Source organism: Podarcis gaigeae (assembly GCF_964106915.1).
Source record: "Podarcis gaigeae genome assembly, chromosome: 5".
NCBI lineage: Eukaryota > Metazoa > Chordata > Lepidosauria > Squamata > Lacertidae > Podarcis > Podarcis gaigeae.
The window spans coordinates 43,721,514-43,744,435 of record NC_139681.1 but is presented as its reverse complement, the minus strand read 5'-3'; the positions used below and the strand labels follow the sequence as shown (position 1 = coordinate 43,744,435).

General features: G+C 40.9%; 1 protein-coding gene across 13 annotated transcripts in view; it reads left to right on the top strand.

The window, feature by feature from the left end:
* Positions 1–22,922, top strand: part of PTPRE (protein tyrosine phosphatase receptor type E) — a 175,980-nt gene that overhangs the window by 122,518 nt on the left and 30,540 nt on the right. For 11 of the 13 annotated variants that reach the window (XM_083741028.1, XM_083741027.1, XM_083741026.1 and 8 more), the window contains 3 exons: positions 11,848–11,954; positions 21,554–21,656; positions 21,972–22,045. In XM_083741028.1, coding sequence (XP_083597154.1) covers positions 11,848–11,954; positions 21,554–21,656; positions 21,972–22,045 — 284 coding nt within the window. Of the gene's footprint in view, positions 1–11,847; positions 11,955–21,553; positions 21,657–21,765; positions 21,871–21,971; positions 22,046–22,922 lie in introns of those variants that run through there. The other 2 variants (XM_083741025.1, XM_083741024.1) reach the window with 1 other exon arrangement.

Genomic DNA, 22,922 nt, shown 5'->3' with positions numbered 1-22,922 from the left:
GCTCAGGACCGTATGAGAACTGGCAGAAACAGCCTCTAGAAAGCCCTAATTGTAAAGTAGCATTTCTGAATGTAATCAGAACAGTAACAGGATGTAACCTTTCCCCATAATGTTATAGAGCTCACTCCCTGGGGATATGCTCACTTGCACATCTTTTCCCAAGAAAACCCTATGAAGTATATTTGTTTAATCTGGCCTTCGAGGATTAGGGAGAGAACATATTGCGGTTTACTGCTGTTGCGTTTAGTTCTTGTAGGTTTTGGGATTCAGGTGTCTCTTAAAAGAGCTGGTTTAAAAAATAAATAATTTTTAGTTGTGTTTATATTGTTTAAAAGTTTATTACCCAGTTTTGTATTTTGAGCTACAACAAGATGGGGCATTTTTTAAAACAAAGAAAAATTTGCATTCTCTTTGACAGCTTTCTCCACAGAGAGAAAATATCTATGTGTATCATTGTCTTTTAAAGCAATTTTTTCTACACTAATTTTTATATTAAAATTAAGATGTAAGTGTGGATGAGCATTGACAATAATTGTTTTCATATAGCCTGAGTAAGTGAGACATTATATAATCAATAGTAACATTGTTTTGTCATGGTGAATAAAGCATTGGATGCTATCGAAGAATTCAATTTAATTAGGCATACAATTAAATCTCTCTCTAATCCAATCTCAGAAAGCCAAATGTCAGCAGCATTTTTCAGAACCACAGGGATCTGCTAGAGGCTGCCTAGCATCTTCAGATAAAACCTAATTTGAAAGGCTTGATAGGAGAGTATCACTGCAAGTACACAGCTTGTGAAAGGCTGGTATGCAGTTAGTTTTCTATCTAAAAAAAAGAAAGAAAGAAAGAAGCACTGTGCTCTGAATGTTAAGAACGTCTTCAGGTTGAAGTTTGCCTGTTTAAATAAAAGGGGGAGAAAATCCTTAGGTGCTTTCCCCTATTGTCATTGGATGCATTTTCTTTGCAGATTATTATTTGACAAACTCCATTTTTATAAAACAGCAAAGCTCCATTTTGGCAGGCTGTAATGCAAACTGGGGGGAGGGGGGAAGGGCAAGATTGCTCAGTCCCTCAGGAAGTTGCTGACTAGAAATCCTTCCTGAAGTTCCCAAAGGAAACGCTAATTCTTAAGTTACTCAGCCTTTATTAGCCTGAGGAATAGAAACCCTCTCTAGTTCAGTGGTGGGAAACTTTTTCTCTCTCTGCTGAGAACCACATTCCATCAAGTGTAATCTGCCGTGAGTGGGTGGGGGCAGAAACAAACCAAAAGCTCTTTCTCTCACCACCCTTCCAAATCCTAATTCATTTGTGTGTACATATGCACACCTCTGCGTGTACACACACATGCACATGCTACTTCTTCCTCTGCCCCTCCTAGCTCAGGACCCCCATTCTTCCACACATACCACCCGGTCATTCATTCATTCATTTATTCATCCATCATACTCACTCACTCACTCTGAACAAAACGTTGCTTCCCTGCCATTTCTTCATCCCACACTTTTCTCCTTCTGCACTTGTATGGCTTTCTTCCTCCAGCATATACCAGATAGGACCCAGTAATATTCTCCTGTATGCTCTTTCCATCACCCTGAAATATGGGGCTCCTGCAACTTTTACCCTCATGGGGGGGGTAGGGGAGGGATTAAGAAGTCTCCCTCACAAGCCCTGTAGATAATTTCGCCTGCACGAGACTCTTAATCTCAGGGTAATGGGTTTGAGCCCCATGTTAGGCAAAAGATTCCTGCGTTGCAGGGGTTGAACTAGATGGTCTTTGTGGTTGTTCCCCAACGCTACAATTCTATGATTCTATAAGCCACTCCCAGTTGCTTCCTTATTCTGGAACCTGGCTCATGTCATTTTGCAGAGTGCCAAGTGGTTCTCGTTTTGGGTGCCAAGTGGTTCTGATTAATAAACTTATATTTGTCTATTATACTACTCTGCCCCTGAATTCCAACCTTCTGCTCCTGCTTAAAATACTTGCTTGTGCTACAGCTTGAACTGTAGTATCTATTTATCAGTAGTGAGTTATCCCTCAAGCGCCTAGAAGGCTAAAGGGAAAACCTATTTAGGGCAGTAATGAGGAGTAACATCCGTTTTATGAGTGTGCATAATTTTTAATTTTAATTGGGAACCATCTGATAGTACAAATAGAGAAGGTTGGCAATTAACACGCTGCCTGACCCTAGAGTCTCCCATCAATATTTGCTTGAACTTTCCATAAACTGGATGGCCTTAAGTCTTCATACATTGTACAGAGAGATGACACTTACATGTTGGGTTGCCGTACACCTGGAATTTCTTAGACATATCCAGAATACTGCAGTTGGAAGCAGTGTCCAGGCATAAATTGCTTTAAAAATGTCCAGGAAAATCCAAGTGTATGGCAACCCATGTCAGCGATTTTCCTTTAAAATAGCTCAAAAACTAAAGAATTGTTTTTTTAAAAAAAAATTCAAATTTGCAAAAAAAAGAAGAAGCGCTCAACTGTTTGAAATATGGCAACCCTCCTTACATGTAGGAAACAGAGGTGCACACAGTCTAGAGTTATGTGCATTATTAAAAAATAGGCTGCTATTCAGAAACCTCAAAACTTCTCAACTGGTTTAAATTATTGTCAGAGGTGATGTGGTAACTTTGTATGGTTACATATGAAGTGCTACATTACAGCTAAATGACTGACTGATGATTCTACTACTCTGATTAACATATGCATTCATCTTCATCTTACTATTTCATGAGTCTGCAATTATTGACAGGAGCTCAATTCATAGGATTGCATTATATCGCAGCCAATCCCCATTCCTTAACATAAGCGTGTACATTGCAGTAGGGGTTCACTACGATACTTAAGAAATCAGTATACCATTTATATTTATCCCAGTTTTCCATCTTTTTTTATTGTCCTGTTGATAAGCTAGTTGTAATTATATCAGATTATGGTTAATTACTGCAGCTGCATCTTTTTGCTGTCATTAGAAGGAATTTACTGCAGCCGTTCTTTGACTTGATGGATTGAAACTTCAGTCCTTTCTTTCATGTAGGCTCAGGGCAGGGGTTTTCAAGACCCCCCCCAATCATAGAACCAGTGGTGTCATGATTTCCCATCCCCGGAACAGCAGGCACACACCTTCCCATCTTATATCAAAAACTGTCTACTCATAGAATTGTAGAGTTGTGAGGTACCCCAAGAGTAATCTAATCCAACCTCCTACAATGCAGGAATCACAACAAAAGGATCCCTGGCAGATGACCATCCAACCTCTGCTTAAAAACCTCCAATGGAGGAAAGTACCCATGAGCTCATCTGTGACCCACCATTTTAAGACACTAATTTTCATGAGAGCATATACTGTATTTCCCCATGTATAAGACTATATTTCCCCCCCAAATTTTTAAAGTTTAAAATTGGGGGTCGTCTTATACATGGAAAAATATGGTAACTAGATACAGTAAGGTTGAAGGCACAATGTAAACTGGATTTTGAAAACATATTGTTGAATAATGCTATAACTAGACAACAATGTAATAATCATCAAGAAGTTTAATGTGTTAGTTAACTTTCCAATGCCAGGGTATCCATTTGTGTTTCTTGTGAATGGGTCCCTGCTTCACTTCAGATGTTAATACAAGAATCACAGCAATTATCACCAATCTGCTAATGTAAAAGGTTAAAATTGTACCTATTGAACATATATTTAAGCTCTAATTGTCACCAACTGTGGTGATTATTATTATTATTATTATTATTATTATTATTATTATTATTTTGCATCTCACTGCCATTCAAATCTCACCATACAATTGTTTCATGTCGTGCAATCTGACAAAGTGAACAGAGCCCATGAAAGCTCATGCTTATAAATGAAATAGTCTTTAAGGGACCATAGAATTATTTTTGCTGCAAGCTACTCATCTGGAAGCTCTCTCCCAGTAACAATTACAGTATAACTATTCAGTCTTTCAGATCTAGAGTCCTTGTTCTTTTTGGACAGCAATCAGCACTATTGGAGCTCTGCATATTTTTTGTCTCAGTTGTGAAGAAATCATGAGCAGCACGCAACTAACTCATTCCATCAGCACAACGATTGACACTTAGTTTACGGAACTTCTCCCACACCTCATGTTTGGAGGTTCCTACAATCTTCAGAGCAGGTTTGGAGGAAGGTGTAGAAAGGGATGAGAGACAGAGAGAAATTTTGTTGTGCAAACATAACTCTTTACACTGATGGAAAGCATTGGCTGGATTGTGTCCTGTGTGAAACGTTATGTGCCTTATGGGGGAAAAAGAGCTATTTCATCTTCTAACATCTTAAATGATTTCTGTTGACACATTGTGCAGGTCATTTTGGCTCAATATTTTTCATACAGTAAAACACCAGAACATCCCTGCTGGATCAGGGATGGCCCATCTAGTGCAGTATCCTGTTCTCATGGTGGCCAACAAATGCCCATGAGATGTGTGAAAGAAGGACTGGAACATAACAGCATCCTCCCCTCCTGTGGTTTCCTAGAACTGGTATTCAGAAGCGTATTGCCTCTAGTAGCCATTGACAGCATTTGTCCTGCATGAATTTTTCTAATCCTATTTTAAAACTATCAAAGCTAGTGGACATCCTGCAGGAGCAAATAGGTAAAGGTAAAAGGACCCTTGACCATTAGGTCCAGTCGCAGACGACTCTGGGGTTGCGGCGCTCATCTCGCTTTATTGGCTGAGGGAGCCGGTGTGCAGCTTCCAGTAAGAAAGCTTTAAAGATGCTTCCATTATCATAACAATGAAACTTAGATTATAGAGTCCTAGAAACAAACACTAAAACAGCAACCTAAGTGGTTTCTAAAGATACAAAACAATTATGTGCTATAAATGCAACAGCAGCTGCACTAAACTTGGAACAGTAAATTCCTCGTAGGTCGGGGTGAACAAGTGTTCTGTAACCTGATGTGGAAGCCCAATAGCATAGGAGCAATTTGCACCTCTAGAAGAAGGGAATTTGGAGTCAGGTGCCACTACAAAGAAGACTGTATTCCATGTCTCCCCACAATAAGCCAAACCTTGTTCCATCAACTTGGATCCAAAGTAGCTTAGGTCTTTATATATCAGCATATGCCAGTGCTATATGTCCCACAGAACTAATATTATATGACTGCACAGGTATACCTGGTAGCCATGCTCAGGACCAACTCATGTTTCTGGACCATCTTGAAATGTAACCCTATCTAGAGTTTAATGCAGTAGTATGGACATGAGGTGAGAGCATGGATCACAGCAGAAATGCTATTGCTGTCCAGGAACAGGCATAACTGATGAATCAGCCATAGTGGGAGATAGGCAACCCTTGCTACTGATGTCAGGACTCAAGTTGACAATGCTGGATCTAGGAGTACCCTAAGTGCCAAGGACAGCATCTAGAACAGACTATTGAACCACCTCCCAGGCATGAGAACCACCAACCAACTTCAGCTTCAGTTCATTGGCTGTCATCCAGGCACCAGTTCAGCACGGCTTCATCTAGTTCACATGGTATGGAGAAATAGGGCTGGGTATCACCTGTATTAAACTAACCATAGTTGGTGCTAAGCACAGCACAGTTAGCAAAAACTTCTGAACTCCTCCTACAGGTACTCACCTCAAATGATGGGGGAAAGGGAGTTGGAGCATGTGAGCCCAGGCATGTGATTGTGTTTATGTAACACTAATCCATGTTTCAGCTTTATGCTTTAATGAAGGTATTGTTTGTTTATCACTTGCCTTTCCATTTAGAAAACTTCTGTACTTCCATTTGGAACAAGGTGGTTCAGAACATTAAAAACTAAAACCTTAGGATTGTCCCACTTGCATTAACCTCCCGTCCAAGCTTTGTGATCAGTTTCACACTAGCTTTGTTTCAGTGACTTTGCATTCTCAGGTGGCCCCGGGCCATTCGCTGAGTCAACAATTTTAAGACATAAACAGCTTCAGTAAAAGCACTACTAATAATTGTAGACTAAAAACACAGAAAAACAGCAGAAGCATTAAGAGTGATAGAATAATAAAGTGGTACCTCGGGTTACAGACGCTTCAGGTTACAGACTCCACTAATCCGGAAATAGTACCTCGGGTTAAGAACTTTACTTCAGGATGAGAACAGAAATCGCGCGGTGGCGGCAGTGGGAGGCCCCATTATCTAAAGTAGTACCTCAGGTTAAGAACAGTTTCAGGTTAAGATCGGACCTCCAGAACTAATGAAGTTCTTAACCCGAGGTACCACTGTATATATATACTACAGTGGTACCTCGGGTTACATACGCTTCAGGTTACATACACTTCAGGTTACATACACTTCAGGTTACAGACTCCGCTAACCCAGAAATAGTACCTCGGGTTAAGAACTTTGCTTCGGGATGAGAACAGAAATCATGCTCTGGTGGCTCAGCGGCAGCAGGAGGCCCCATTAGCTAAAGTGGTGCTTCAGGTTAAGAATGGACCTCCGGAACGAATTAAGTACTTAACCTGAGGTACCACTGTACTTTAAAGGCTTGGTCTGGTACCTAAAATATTTTGTGTCAGTGTAGCTTCCATTGCAGTGCAGAAGTAGCATCTGGAGCTAAGCCTTGTCCCAAGATCTTAATCAGAGATGAATCTCAGTGATGTACCTTCACATGAAGGGATTGCAGGAGTTTTAATCCTTTCAAGTATGCATTTCAATCAACCACTTTGCACTGAACTCGTTTTTGTTTTTTGCAAAATTATTAAATGGGAAGGGAGCCTCAGGCAGTCTTCCAGGTCTCTCTGTCTGTCCCTTGGGACTCTCCTCAGGCTACACTTCTCACTTGACCTGTTTCACTTCAGCCTTCATTATTTTTTGCCTGGCAGTGATGTGTCCTTGAGCTCAGATGATGACTCTTGCTTGCTGAGATAAAGATTGAGAAAGGTGTGTGTGTGTGTGTAGAAGCTAGCCTACTGTCCAAAGGAGAAACTTGCATTCATTGTTCCATCCACTTCTGGCCCTTCCCACCACTGGAATGTGGCCCTTGGAATGTGGCCCTCGGGCTGTAAAAGGATCCCCACTGCTGCTGTAAAAGCTCATGGTAGTTCTCTATAACAAAAGAAGTGCTTGTATGCATACTCCATCTAGGCATGCTGTATGTATTTAACTATTGTCACACTTGTCTGTGTTAGAAATATTCAGTTTGTTTCTTCACCTTTTTCACACAATGCTACATTTATTATTTAAAAAAAGTTTTGGGGATGTGATATGGATAGAGTTTCTTATATTTCAGAAAGTGCAGGAAAAGCAGAAAACTGGCATTTGACGAGGCTCAGGTCTCTTGCTATACAGCCCCATCTGCTGTACAAAAATATAGTGGCACCTGAGAAATGCTATCCAAGCCCATTTTTACCATTAAATAATTTTACCATTAAAAGATGTTTTACATACTTCTTTAAGCTCACGCTGTTCCTTTCATTATTACTATTTTTCAGAAATACTTTATAGAGTTTTTGCAACTAGGCAATGAAAATTCTACAAATAAACCTACATTTTTTTTTTTTTTTTGCCAAACCTCTAGTTTCAAGCTGGCTATATTTTTTTCCTGGTGGATATCATTGTCCGCCACATGGTTTTAAAAGCTGTGATTTATCTGTGTGTCATTGGAATAGTCAGCTTGGGTATTGGATGATGTAGAACCAACAGGAGGAAGCAGCTTTTGATACATGTGATTAATAAAAATGATGTTTGCCTACTAATTTACTTATTCATTGATTCATTTGTTGCATTTGTTTCCTGACCCATCTGAACAGGTCATACTGGCCTAATTTGGATTTCCTGCAGAAGCCTTGGCTCCCCCTACCCTACAGGATTATAAGGAGGAGCTGGGAAACTTTCATTTGAATTTTAAATTACTTACACCATGTCACAATATTCAAATCTGGACAAAACATGGTTAGTCTTAGCTTGCTTCAACAATTTGTTATTTTTATTTTTTACTTTAGACCACAGTTAATGAACTTGGAATTTTTTTTTTTAGCAAACCATAGTTAAGATTAACAAGAGTTTAGGGTCCAGATGACATGTTAGTATGTGAATAATCTAAAATCTATTTTATTTTAGTCAGACAAAGGTTTGGGCAATTCTCCAGTGGAAAAGATTTCATAGCTGAGAGGCAGACATTGCACACACCACTGTATGCTCTTGAAGTGTTGACTTTGTGCGTCGTTGGTAAGCTGAATAATCAATAGTAAGCTTAAGATGCTGCCTATACTAGGGATTGCAATGGGAGACAGAGAAGAGGGCAGTTTAGCAATGGTGCAGTGCTCAAGCCATTTACAGCTTTGGGAATTGTTTTTAACTGTGCTGTGTACTGTCTTGTTTATTGCTTGTGTCTTCGAAAGATTAAAAAATATGCAGAAATCATAAAACTACTTCCTTGCTTTAGAATTGTAATATATACTTTCCCTCCCATAGCATCTAATCATATATTTAGAATAGTTGACGGAAGTATCCATGTGAATTTAGAGTTGATTTCGAGCTTTTCCTGTTTCTTATTTGTGAATCAAAAGTAGCCTACATATTCTCTTGAAGCATCTTCTGAACACATTTTAGAGATAAGTAAAGCTGAGTTGTGGGACGTGGGTGGCACTGTGGGTTAAACCACAGAGCCTAGAACTTGCCGATCAGAAGGTCGGCGGTTCGAATCCCCGTGATGGGGTGAGCTCCCGTTGCTCGGTCCCTGCTCCTGCCAACCTAGCAGTTCGAAAGCACGTCAAACTGCAAGTAGATAAATAGGCAGGAAGGTAAACGGCATTTCTGTGTGCTGCTCTGGTTCGCCAGAAGCGGCTTAGTCATGTTGGCCACATGACTCAGAAGCTGTACGCCGGCTCCCTCGGCCAATAAAGCAAGATGAGCGCCACAACCCCAGAGTCGGCCACGACTGGACCTAATGGTCAGGGGTCCCTTTACCTTTAAGGCTGAGTTATAATGAGGTTAGGGTGGCTATCATAATTGGTAAATTGTTGTCAACTTACTGGGACTTCGCGATGTCATTTTAAAAATGTATGTATTGATGAAATCCAAGGTATGCCTACTCAGAAGCCGTAGCTCTATTGCTAAAGAGGAATAATTTGGACGGGTGTAAGAATCACCTCTTTGCTTCTCTCCAACCCCCATTAGGATGTTATGCCTGTCACTATTTTGAATTTCCTGGTAGTAATCATTCTCACTACTACTGAAGTGATGCAAAAATTATCTATTATTCATTCCTGTCAACTAAAACTTCGCTACTTGGTGAACAGTGATACCATCTGGAAGATCTGTCTGTGTCACTAGAACTGTATTTGGTGTGCTGAATTTAGGTGTTCAGTTCTTCGCTTGTAATAATGTGTCTTTAAAAAGACCAGCTAGGAATTGAGTCAATTCTTGGATTGTATTTCATCCTTCAGTTATTGTCAGTGACTACTGAAATGAATATAGGCTGCCTGAGGCTAAAAAAATATGTTTTGTATAGTGCTTTAGGAAAGTCTGGTGATACAATTTAGTATTACTGTGGTACCTCAGGTTACATACGCTTCAGGTTACATATGCTTCAGGTTACAGACTTCGCTAACCCAGAAATAGTGCTTCAGGTTAAGAACTTTGCTTCAGAATGAGAACAGAAATCGTGCTCCAGCAGCGTAGCAGCAGTGGGAGGCCCCATTAGCTAAAGTGGTGCTTCAGGTTAAGAACAGTTTCAGGTTAAGAACGGACCTCCAGAACGAATTAAGTACTTAACCCGAGGTACCACTGTACTGAATTGCGGTCCTTGACCCTTCTCTATCCACTCATGCCATTCAAAAAGTTTTTTCCTGACTTTGTCATCTCATATTAGAACCAGTAATTTTTGATAAATTATATTTTAAAGCCCTGTGTACTTTTAAAGGTTCTCTCCTGCACAAGTTCTGTTATGCCGCTGTCAGGATTTCTCTGCATGCTGGTATTGTATATTTACATGGTATAATGAGGGAGGGGCAGATGACAACTAGTTTTGCCTAGTTCATAATGTAATTGTAATGGTTATATGGAGTTGCTCGTGTGTAAGTTGCCGCAACTCCTGGCTAGGTAGCCTGGTTAAACCTTTCCTGGCTGGACAGCCCTTCACTTCGTGGCTGTTCAGTCGCTAGCAGAATCCGTCAGTGGGCCTTTCTTGAACTTCTTCCAGCAAAGAAGTTCTTTGACGCCAAGTCTACGCCTACTTTCCCTGCCCGGAAGTCTTCTGCGCAGGGTGGGTGTGGGTAGCGGAGAACCTGTGCTCTCCCCGCTGGTCTCCAGTGAAGAGTCCTGGAGCCCTCTCTCCGATTCCCCCATCTGCCCCCCTTTATCCCTGGTGTTACGCTGATTTCCTTCCCCAGCTGATGAGTCCCCTCTCTCCCTGCTTGGCCCTTCTCCGGCATCGCTTGGGAGCCCTGCCTCCACTTCTGGCTCCGATGTCAGTTCCCTGACAGTAATCCTATGTACCTTTAATGAGAAGCAAAATAATTTTTAAAAATATAGTAGGTTCGGTCCAGTGTGTATGTTGGGGCACTCTGTGAACGCATTACAGAGAAAGAGAAGCAGCCAGAGTATTCTTATTTTAGTTAGTTGTTCCAGGCTTTGTTGATTGGTACATGAACCTTTTGCAGGAATTTATAGGCAGCTGGTGTATATGTTTTGGCCAAGGTGTGACATCCCACTGTCTCGCACTGCCTCCCACCGTCACCAGTCTATCTGCTGCATCAGTTGATGTTCCGGGACAATGCCCAAGATAGTTCTGCATAGCACGTCTCCCAAATTACTGTTGAGCCCTTCCTATAGGTCAGCCTTGCATTATTTGATTGAGCAGGAAAAAGAGGGACAGATGAGGATATGGGAGGAATGTGGTGAGCTCCCATGATGTGCCTGTGAGTATGGAAGAAGGAAAGGAAGGGAAAAGGGATTTGTTACATTCAGTGGGATCTCCCCCCCCCCCCCCCCCGTAGACTGATATCTGTAGTATAATATCTAGTTATAATATCTAGTCATATGATTACGAGTTATACTTAAATTATTTTATGTATTAGTGGAGCTGGTGTTGTAGAAGCTTCAAGCGTACCAGTTCTGACTGCATGTTTTCAATGCTCACTTGTGGAAGAACAACAACAATCCAGCAACTCAGCATATAAGAAACTAAGTTGTCAGCAAGAAAAGTAGACTGGAACAGCAGCAGATTGTTACAAAATGTTTATCACACAACCTAGGAATTTGTTCCATTTTCTGCATATGTTGTTTAGTTTTATACTCACTAGAATTTGTGTCAGATTTCTTCTTGAACAGCTTGTAATCTCTGCCAGCTTTTGGATGTGCAAACAAGCAGCAACAGAGGAAATGTGGGTGACTCGCATTTCCTCTTTTTGTACTTCCATGTAATATGCAACATGAGAACTTGTGCACCTTTCCCCTGTGAGATACTGAAGGCCAAATGTTGAGGAAGAGGCAGAAACCCCCAGTTTGCATATCCCAGAAGAAAAGAGGAAGGGCGAGTGGGGCATGTGTCCTTTCTTGCAGTTTCTGTGTAATGCCTGGAGCTTGCTTTTTTTTTTTTTTTTTTTTGGAGTAGCAAGTTTTTATTCTTGGTGTTTTTCAAATCCCTTAATTTTCCAAACTTGGAAGATTTGTGGTATAGAATAAGACTTTGGGCACTAGGGTGGTAGTTTCACAAATACTTATAAGACTTTGGACACAACAGATAAATCATATTCCCTTACAAAAGTCATTCTTTCAAAAAAATAAAATTCAAACCTCCTTCGTGATAGTATGAACATGACATGAGTATGTTAGTATGGGTTTTATATTTTTCTCTGTGTTTGCTTAACAGGTCCATGATGGAATACTCCTGTTCAGTCTTGCTAATTTCCATTAGTTTTCTGCACGGCGAAGCGTTGCGTGGCAATGGGACTGCATCACTTAATGATACAACAACAAGTAAGAAACACTGAATTTTGGGGGTTAGTCTGCGTCAGTACCTTGTTCATATAAATCTTCATTCCTTTGGTTTCAGATGGTGTTTCATGCTTCCTTCTTTAACATTTATAGCACCATGTCACATATCTTATGAAATCAATGTGGGATCAGGCTTGCTTTCTTCTCGACTCATACATGCTGAACATTATCTGTAATATGTATGAGTAATTGACAATTTCCCATTGACAAATATTTTGTTATGATGCTCTACTTTGGAAGCTTCTCTGAGGCTTTTCTACAATTCTAGATAAGAAGCTACAAACCTCCAGTACTTGTCATTAAGGTCTGCCAGTACTTCTTTGGTAACTCTAAAGAACAGGGATTGTGCTTCTTTTACTGCTGCCACAAAAGCCTTGATGGCTGTAAAGCTTTCCAATTAACTTCATTAATACATAAAGCAGTAGCTTGAAACTGACTGCTCTTCCTCTTACTGAGTTCCCTTGCATTTAAATAATCTTACTCCAAATGCAAGTTTATTTCTTGGTTCAGGAACCTCTGCTTATCTAAATCAGCAGTCATGCATATTTTCATGTCTGCAACATGAGACCTCTTTTTATTGTCTGTATCCATTTCTCTCTCTATATATATTTGCTTTTTGCTTTTTCCCAGTGGTCGGGTTGTATAAAGAAGCTACCCTCTAGACCTCTGGTTCCCAATGTGGGGCACACGCCCCAGAGGGTGCAATTCGATTTTTAAGGGCGACAATTCAAGAATGAGTTATTAACAGTGAATGGCCTTTCAGGCTTCCTCCATGTGAATAGGAGTTGACTTTTTGAATAATAAGAATTATATGTCACGGGGTGTGGGGCATCAGGATTTTAGAGATGCTTAGGTGGGGCATAGCCAAAAAAAAAAAAGAAAAAAAAAAGTTGGGAACCAGACAGTCTTGCAAGATGTGAATTGTGATCACTCCTCAAGTTTCAGTTTTAAGAATTCCCAAATTGTGTATTTACGGGCCTCAGCCAAGAATAAAACGGGACTCTGTGAGCATGACAAAGAAAACACTTCCTGCAGAGCTCAGTCTCATCTCGCATCTCATGATAGGCCAGCAGATAAACAAAGGTGCATGCAGTGTGCCTTATGCGGGTCAGGGTGAAAAGTAACATAAAAGAGAGCTTGCAAAGTCAGCAAACGTCACAACTCAGATGGCAGGTAAAACGGTATGCATTGAATCAAAAGTGAACTGTTCCGGAAAACTCTGCAAATGCCATCTTGGTAGTCAAAATAACCCCACAATTAATTGATAGTTGTTGTAACAATAAGCTCATGTATGTTTATATTAATTTGCTTTGATAAAGGCTAATTGGCTTGCTTTGATGTTATCCTTACCTGTGGGCTTGGGATCTATTGGTAAGATTTGGGTATTTGCCATCAACTGGTCTTGTGAGGTGATGCAAAGGCCTGGCCAAAGTGACATATGCTGCTTTGTGTATAAAGAATGTGTGGATGGTTGCTTGGACGCAGACAAGCCATCCCCGTGCTGCACTGTCTGTCGGTCCTGCGTTTGTAAAGGCTGGGAGATCCGGCAGGCTGATTGCTTAAGTCTACACCTTTCTTTTTTAAAAAAATAATTTTTATTGATTTTTGCACAAATTTTCCAACATAACAACTCCAACACCATATAACAAATCTTTGGCTATCAGAGCCTAAGACTTCCTTCAACCCCTTCTAATGGTTTTCTAAATTTCTTTTTAATTTTGCATTTTATTACTACGCTTATTGCTATAAGTCCAATCTTACATCAGTTAATCTTATCCTTTTCACATTAATTTATATAGTACTCCTTACAAAACGTCTTGTAACCCTACAAAGTGATGTTAGGTAATTACAATTGTCTTTCAGATACAGCATAAATTTCTTCCAATCCTTTAGGAAAGTCTGGTCCTGCTGGTTTCGAATTTTTCCTGTTAGTCTCGCCAGCTCGGCATAGTCCATTAATTTCATTTGCCACTCTTCTTTTGTTGACATTTGCTCTTTGTGTTTGTGTGTGTGTTCCCAGGCAGTTATCTTAGCAGGTAAAGCCTCTTGGGCTTGCTGATGGCAGGCAGTTCGAATCCCTGCGACGGGGTGAGCTCCTGTTGCTCTGTCTCAGCTTCTGCCAGCCTAGCAGTTTGAAAGCATACCAGTGTGCGTAGATAAATAGGTACCGCTGCAGTGGGAAGGTAAATGGTGTTTCCGTGCATTCTGGCTCTCATAACATACCTCTGTGTGCCAGTAGTGGTTTAGTCATGCTGACCACACGACCCTAGAAAGCTGTCTGTGGACCAACGCTGGCTCCCTTGGCCTGAAAAGCGAGATGAGCACTGCAACCCAAAGTCACCTTTGACTGGACTTAACCATCCAGGGGTCCTTTACCTTTACCTACCTCTCTTCTCAGCAGCAATAATGTGGCACATTTCCTTCTCCTGTTTCTTCTCTCCCAAGTTCCTTTACCTCCATGTCCCCTTTGGAATCCTTGCATGCTGAGTATTGTTGAATGCAATTCTTAATGAGTTACTTGAAGCATTTTCTTGCTCAGCAAGAATGCCGACTGCTCTAGGGACTTTGGACAAAAGCCACATAAATGCCCAGGGGAAGCAGGTATGTCACCTGTTCTACAGTAGCTTAAATAAACAGTGTAGCAGTTGTTCTAATAGAGATGCTCATACACCATACATTTAAAGAACATAACTTCCCTCACAGAATCCAGGGAATTGTAGTTTGCTAAAGGTGCTGGGAACTGTAGCTCTGTGAACGGTGAACTACAGTTTCCCAAGATTCCCTGTGGGGGGGAGTCACGTTGTCTAAATGTGCTTCAAATGCTTGTTGTGTATGCAGCCAAGCTGAAGCACGTGTAAGTTGTTTTTGGCGATACATCGGTTGTGTGTGGGATGGCAGGCTGTTAAACAAAAAAACCTTACCTTATTTGCACAAACAGCAGACAGTACTAAATGTTAGTATTAAGAGACACACAGGCCACAAACGTTTATAATGGTGTCATAGAGGAAAATAAAGATTGCTGGGGGTGGGGAGATACAATAGAGGTTTCTAAAAATAAGAGCATCAATATAGAACTTCCCCCTTTCCTCATAATGCCATAAATGGGTGGCTTCGCCTTCATGCCTTGTTTGTCAGCTTCCAGAGGCATATGACTCTCTGTTGTTGAAACAGGAACTAGAAAGAAGAGCTTAGCCTAATCCACCCAGGCAGTTATCAGCTTTGATGAATGCTACCTTATTGCCACAAAGCCTGCTCAGAAGAGGGGGAATGCATTTGCTTTAATGTTCTAGATTTTGAACATATTCCTTCTTGCAAAATTTCACATCCTGGGTTAGAGAGTACCTGCTGGAATTTACCCCCTGGTTGAAGCAATAAGAATCAAGCACCTAAGACCATCCTGTGCAGAACCTGGAAAACAGCAAAGTCATGCCTTGGAAACTGCCATGCTTTCTGCCAGTTCCCCACCCCCACCCCCACCCTCCTCATTTGACAACCCTCAGGATTTTTGCTGTAGGGCCTGAAAGCAGAAATCCTATGGCACAGCAATGCTAAGCTGGCTATCAACACAATCCCAGTGACAGCTGCTTCAGGGTCTGTGGAAACATTTTGAAAGCTCATTCTTTCAAACCCAGAATTGTCCATTCAGTAACATCATAGCTTGTATTGCTATGAAATCAAGCATTTTGCTGCCTGTCTAGCAGAGGTGGTGTATGCCTGCACATTGAGTCTTGCCCAGGCCAGGTGGAGAAGAGCCCATGTGCTAACAGACCTTTCTCTGTTACATCAAGCAACAATAGGTATGAAGCTTTATAGAACATGGACTTTCTTTGTCCCCTTTTATTATTGTTGTTGGTTAGGCATGCGTAAAAGTTTGCAGTGCTGGTGGAGATTGGTGTCATGGTCGCGGATACATCCTTCAACAAGCAAAGCAATATTCCATAATCTAGGGGTTAGAGGGCAAGGATGCTTAGAAGAGACATTCCTAGGCTTACTGATTCCTTGGCCACAGGATCTTTTCCCTTATACTCTCAGCTCTTTGACAGTGGCCTGGTTTGCATATTACACCAAGCCCAAACCATGGTTAAGTATGAATGGGCAGGCTCTCAGGGAGGGGGTAGTGGATGCCATGCTCCCTCCTGGTCATTCATCTTCTTCTGAAACTTTTCCTGTTTATAAAATTTTATACATGTAGAAGATCTTTTTTAAGACAGGGGGACGGACCACTGTTTTATTTAATGCATTTCAAGTAGGAACAGGGTGAGTGCCATCTAATAAGAGGCGATATTGGCATATTGAAAAGGGAAGTTATTTACAAAGATTGGCTGGATCTGATTATCCAGACTATAACTAAAGCTTCTCATAACGTGGAGCCTAAATTACTGTTGCTACAGCTCTCCAAACCTTTCAAACCACATAGCCCACCGAGTGTCACATGTTTAACAAATTGCCATACTCTATTTTAGGCCCGTACTGCTGCGGTTGACTATTTGTTGCAATGAAAAGGACTGCAGCAAATAGATCTGTAGTTTGTTGCTTGTGTTTGATTTTAGTATAACTGCTGAGTATATTTATTTTAAGAATTGTTAAATCATGATTATTCAGGTTGCATTTATATGCTTCTGTGCACTTAAAGTGCAAAGATAATTCACTTTCATAAGAGTATTACAAGTTTGTATGCATATGGAAATCAGAAAAACACTAAGTAGCTTTCCCCAGTGTGGATTTTTGAAAATTCTTCTCTTGTGCATATTATTTCCAGTGGTGTGTCTAAGAGACTAGGTTGCAAATCATGAAGTTCCTGGTTTGAATCTTTTCTCTGCCATGAACTTAGTAGGTGGCTCTAGGCAAGCTGCTCTCAGCCTCAGTCCTCCCATCCGTTGTATATGGATAGACTAACCTTTCCAGGGATGTTACAAGACTGCAACTAGATAATAACTGGAAGGTCCTGCCCAAATGTTTTTATTCAATGCCATTTATAAGTTCATAAGGACAAAAAGTTACATGTTCCAAATACTTTATGAAAAATGTTCTTCTCTTTACCCCACCAACACCAAAAAGGGATCCATTAAATATTACAGTATCATTTTCAGGGTTTGCAGAAGTACACACTACCACTGTTAAAAAAGACAAACCAGCCCAGAGTGAACCGTGCATTCTTAGTAGCTGCAGAATGTTGAAAGATGAGAAACAGAAAACTGGTTGTGTAGAGCAGAATGCCCTCCATGATCCTCTGATAATTTACAGAGTTATATGCTGGAGAAGGGTGTGGTGGATGGATGGATGAAAGGGTGGGGGGGGGATAGATCCCTAAGCAGGAACATTCCTTCCATGTGACGGGACATTTTTTCCTTGTCGAATTATGAGGAAAGCAAATATTGTGAACATACAAAGTTTTAGTAATAACTTCAAGAGAAAACAACAACATCGCCTGAAAAATTAGATGTGCATGTTCTGTTACACACATTACCTGCTGCAAAGAACGGCCATAACAAAGTGAAAGTTGTTGTGATAACACAGGATGATGATGAAGAAGTATCGCTGTTTGGATTCAGTACAGAGCTGGGAGTCACCTTCAGTATCTACCTATTATATGTTAGAGTCACACTGCCAGTGTTGGTAAGGTGGTCCCTGTTGCCCCCTTCTTGCTTGGCTTCACTGGATGGCTATTTGAACATAGGAAAATAAATTTTATGGAAAATATGGGTGACCTTACAAGACATTGATTCTGATGTCCATCATTCCAAAAACACATATTTTCAAAGTAAAAAAATCATAATAGTTCATAGTAGTGAAAATTCACTCACTTAAGAGATGTATTTTATTGTGTATGTGTGTGTGTGTGTGTGCTTTTATGTTCACACACACACACACACACACACACACACACACTACACCTGAACTGTAAGAGTATACCTCCTGGAGTTTTGCAAACTTTTATATGCATACAGTAGTTTTCACCTGCAGTGTGCAGCTTGTAGCACCCGTGGTCCATAAGTGCATAAGTAATTCAGTGCCATTTGTAAGTAGAACCATGTGGAATGGGTGCGACAGCCTAGTTTCTCCCATGCCAGCAGTGTGTTGTCTCAGTGGCATGGAACGTAACCACATAATTGCACTCATCTCATGAGGCATTTCTACCATAATAATTATTAGTTTTATTATTGTTATTTACTGTATATTTCGCCTTATAGGACACACTTTCCCCCCTCCAAAAATGAAGGGGAAATGTGTGTGCGTCCTATGGGGCTAATGCAAGCTTTCGCTGAAGCCTGGAGAGCGAGAGGGGTCGGTGTGCACCGACCCCTCTTGCTCTCCAGGCTTCAGGAAGCTATCCGCAAGCCTGGGGAGCCCGCGGGAGTTCCCGCTGGGCTCCCAAGGCTTGCGGATAGCAGCCTGTTCTGGGATCTGGGGTCGGGGGGAAGCTTGGGCTTCCCCCGCCCCAGCCTCGCGCCTGGGGGGGAATTTTTTTTTCCTTTATCCCCCCCCCAAAAAAACCCCCACTAGGTGCGCCCTATGGGCCGGTGCACCCTATAGGGCGAAAAATACGGTACATACAGTGATGGTTCCAGGAGCATGCCCAAACTGCAACCTGCCTCTTTAAGGGGTGTATAACCCCATCCAGTGCACACAACTTTGTCATCTGCACTTTTGCTAAAGAGTAGTACGAATGATCTCAAGCTTCTGATAAGCTTCTCCAAGTTCTGATATTAAGGACCACCTCTCCCCATATGAACCAACACAGACCCTACAACCATCATCTGAGGCCTTTCTCATGTGCCTTCTCCCCGAGAGGTCCAGAGGGTGATGATACAAGAGCAGGCCTTTTCAGCGACAGATCCCTGTTTCTGGAATGCTTTCCCCAGCGATGTTCGTCTGATGTCTTCATTACATATATTCAGGCGTTTGACTTGCTATGTCTTTTTAAACGTATTTGTGGGAGGGGGTTTATTGGTTTGTTCTTATTTTTATTATGTATTCTGTGTTTTTATGTTGTGAACCACTGTCGTGCTTTGCAAGAGAGTTGTTGTTCAGCAAACGTCTGTTGCACATGCACAATCTTGTGTGTTGCATGTAAGGAGATCTGCTCTATTTAAAGTTCAGAAGCTGTGAGAAGGAAACAATAGGTGGGGAAAGGGGGGGACATTGTCAATTAAAGTACAATAATTGGTTTGGATTCCTCTAGGTTATGAGGCAGAATGAAGTATGCTTAGTCCTATGGGTACTTATTAGTTTTGTTGCAATGGATGGTATTGGATAGAAAAAGTATTTCATTATAAATAGTCTGTAACTAAAGCTTCTGTAACTAAATATTTAGGGTGGTTCTGTGTCTGAAAAGCCCTAAGGATTCAGCAGACAATAATACTTTTGTTTCTGCATAAGGAATGCCTGCCGTCTCAGTATTATTGCAAAAACAAAAATGTTATGACTATACACTTTTTTATCTCTCATATCTCATTGGCCATCTTTTCTTTCTTCCTCCCTCTGAAATATGATGTTGGTATTTTCTAAGATTATTACTCCGAGTATTTTTATATGCCTAATGTCAACACCCATTTTTTCGCCTTATATTATCCCTTCTTCATTTGCATTTGGTTTTAAACAGCAGAGGTTTGAATAAAGCACAGTGGAGGAAAACAGTTTTTCATGTTAGCTTCTGAGTTGTACCCATCTCTGCTATTTTCCTTGCTAAAACTGACTTGTCTAGGTTTTCTTAATTTAAAAAAGCTCAGCTTCACTCCATATCTGCTTTGCTTCAACGTGTGGCATTGTTTAAATCCAGTTTTCATCTCAGTGTGGCTCCACCCCCATTTTACTTAAACTCCTGTCACTGTACAATGAGAAGACAGGAACACTGAAAGGGGGAAAGCGACTGTTTTAAACTTCTCCCTCTTCCATTTCTCACCTGCCTCTTGTCAAAAGAGATAACAGATGCAAAGCCCTGACATATTCTATGTTACATTCCCATAAATATGTATTTAATTCCTGGTACCACAAAGTTCCATATTCAGTGTAGCACAGGGGTCAGCAAACTTTTTCAGCAGGGGGCCGGTCCACTGTCCCTCAGACCATGTTGTGAGCCAGAATATATATATTCGTGAAAATCTACGAAAGCATATATATATATATATATATATATATATATGGGGGGGTGGTTGAACGAATTCCTATGCCCACAAATAACCCAGAGGTGCATTTTAAATAAAAGCACACATTCTGCTCATGCAAAAACACCAGGCAGGCCCAACAAACAACCCAGAGATGCATTTTAAATAAAAGCACACATTCTACTTATGTAAAAACACGCTGATTCCTGGACCTTCCGCGGGCTGGATTTAGAAGGCGATTGGGCCGGATCTGGGCCCTGGGCCTTAGTTTGCCTACCCATGGTGTAACACCTTAGCAGAGATTGTTGATGAGGAAGTAAGAACTGGTGGTGGTTTGTGAGTGGGGAAAACTTACTGCCCTTTTAAAATCAGTTGGCATCCACCTGTTCCTGGTGGTCAAATATTCCACATTTTTCCACCTTCGCCGCATCAAGCAGTTGGTCCTTTACCTTTCCCGCCCCGACCTGGCCACAGTGATCCATGCGATGGTCACCTCCAGGCTTGACTACTGTAATTCGCTCTATGTGGGCTGCCCTTGAAGCTGTCCCAGAAACTGCAGCAGGTGCAGAATGCTGCAGCGAGGCTCCTCACAGGGTCTCTGCCATGGGAGTATATTCACCCAGTGCTTTTCCAGCTGCATTGGCTCCCGGTAGAGTACAGGGTCAGATTTAAGGTGCTGGTTTTGACTATTAAAGGCCTTCACGGCCTAGGACCCTTGTACCTACGGGACCGCCTCTCCTGGTATGCCCCACGGAGGACCTTAAGGTCCATATATAGCAACACCCTAGAGGTCCTGGGCCTGAAGGAAGTTAGATTAGCCTCAACCAGAGCCAGGGCCTTCTCAACACTGGCTCCAGCCTGGTGGAATGCTCTGTCTCTTGAGACCAGGGCCCTGCGGGATCTGATCTCTTTCTGCAGGACCTGTAAGACAGAGTTGTTCCACCTGGCCTTTGGCTCAGAATCAGGTTGATTCCCTCTCCCTTTTTCTTTTTCCTTTCTCCTCCTATGATGAGATTGCTCCCTAATTGTTTTAATGTTGTATCTTAATCTTTTAAATTGTATTTTCATCAACTTGTTTTTATTACTGGTTGTTAGCCGCCCTGAGCCCGGTCTTGGCTGGGGAGGGCAGGGTATAAATAAAAAATTATTATTATTATTATTATTATTATTATTATTAAAGCTCAGAAGGGTACATGAAGGCCATTTATGGTTTGATGGTGTTATCTGACAGCAAAGAAGCAAATAGCTGTATGGGAAAACTATTCTGAAAGTGCAAGTGACAAGGGAATTGTTGCTGTCAGGTTTCTCATTTCTAGCCAAGAACTTCAAAAGAGATTATAACTTGCTCAAAATGCTATGTGGCTAATTTGTGTTAATTAATTTGTTAAGTAGGAACTGTGTGTATGCGATTTTATCTGTTAGAGATTAAGAAATTCGTTGTTTCCCCACTTCTTACTTCCATTTTTAAACTCCTAGGCCCTCCAAAAGAAAACAGTCCACCGCCACATCTGTTGACTTCAATGCTGATCCTGATTCTGGTGTTTATAATTCTGATCCTTTTAGCTGGCTATTTCTTCAGGTAAGCAGACATCAGAGGCTTAGCTTGGAACTAGTTCTGTCTTGTTTCCATGTGATCTAATGAGGAAATGAAAGTGTGTTGCGTGCAGCTATGCCGGCTGCACTCACCCACATTATCGAGGGCAGCGGAGGATGTTACACACACTGTTTCTCTCCACCATCTGAAGCTTTTACAAACGGAAGATGATTAGAAAGAGTTTTTCCAGAATTACATGGTTTGTGAGACAAGCTGCAGTATTATACGTAAACAGGTAACTTGTTTATTTACAACAGATCTGCACTACCCCCCTAAATTTATCTTATTATAATTATTAAGGTTCAGGAAACACAGAAAAGCAGTGGTGACTTCAAGTGATAAAAAAATACCGAATGGAATCTTAGAAGAGCAAGGTAAAATATAAATTTGATTTACTTAATATTGAAAATCTTAGGTTTTTTAAAGTGGTAAATATAATGCTGAATGTAAATGTTTGGTTACTGAAATGTTTGTTACTCTTAGTTGTTGTTTTTAATTTAAAAACTTTATTTACTTTTTTAAGCAACTTTCACTTTTGTAGTAATATGCTGCTTACAAGTTTCTATCTATAACAGGATGTAGGATCCAACACAAAGACTGGAAATTGAATGTATTTATATTTAAAGTCTAGTTAGACTTGAGCCACTTTTTACATATTATAAATGTTAGGTATAGAACCGGGAGATCTTAAGCATACCTTGTCCTAAAATCAGGTTTGAAGAAGGGTATATAAATATTTTAAAGAAATAATTACACAAGAATATTTTGTAAATGTGAGAAGCAGTAGTTTGAAAACATGTGTATCATACCTATTCATTTGTGAAGGAGACAGAAATCACTGTAGAACCCAGCTGAGTGAACTGGATGTTTTTATTTCATGTATTAAAAAAAGCCTTGAAACAGAGCCATGAATTGGACTTGCAGAAAGTTGCAGCTATTGAATAATACTTTGGTTTAAAAGTAGTGGTTCTTAAGCATCTTTATCTCTGTCCTAGATCATAACCAGTGTAATGTTGCTAATACCTATCAATTAGATATTGCATTCCAAGTGTTCAGGGCACTTTAGACTGCAATCCTGTGTACACTTACCTGGAGTAAGGTCACATCCATTAAATCACTTGGCTTTCCCCAAAGAATCCTGGGAACTTTAGTTTACCCCCTCAGAGACCTTAACAAACTGCAGCTCCCAAGATTATTTGGGGGAAGTCATATGTTTTCAATGTATGGCGTGAATGTGACCAAGGTCCTACC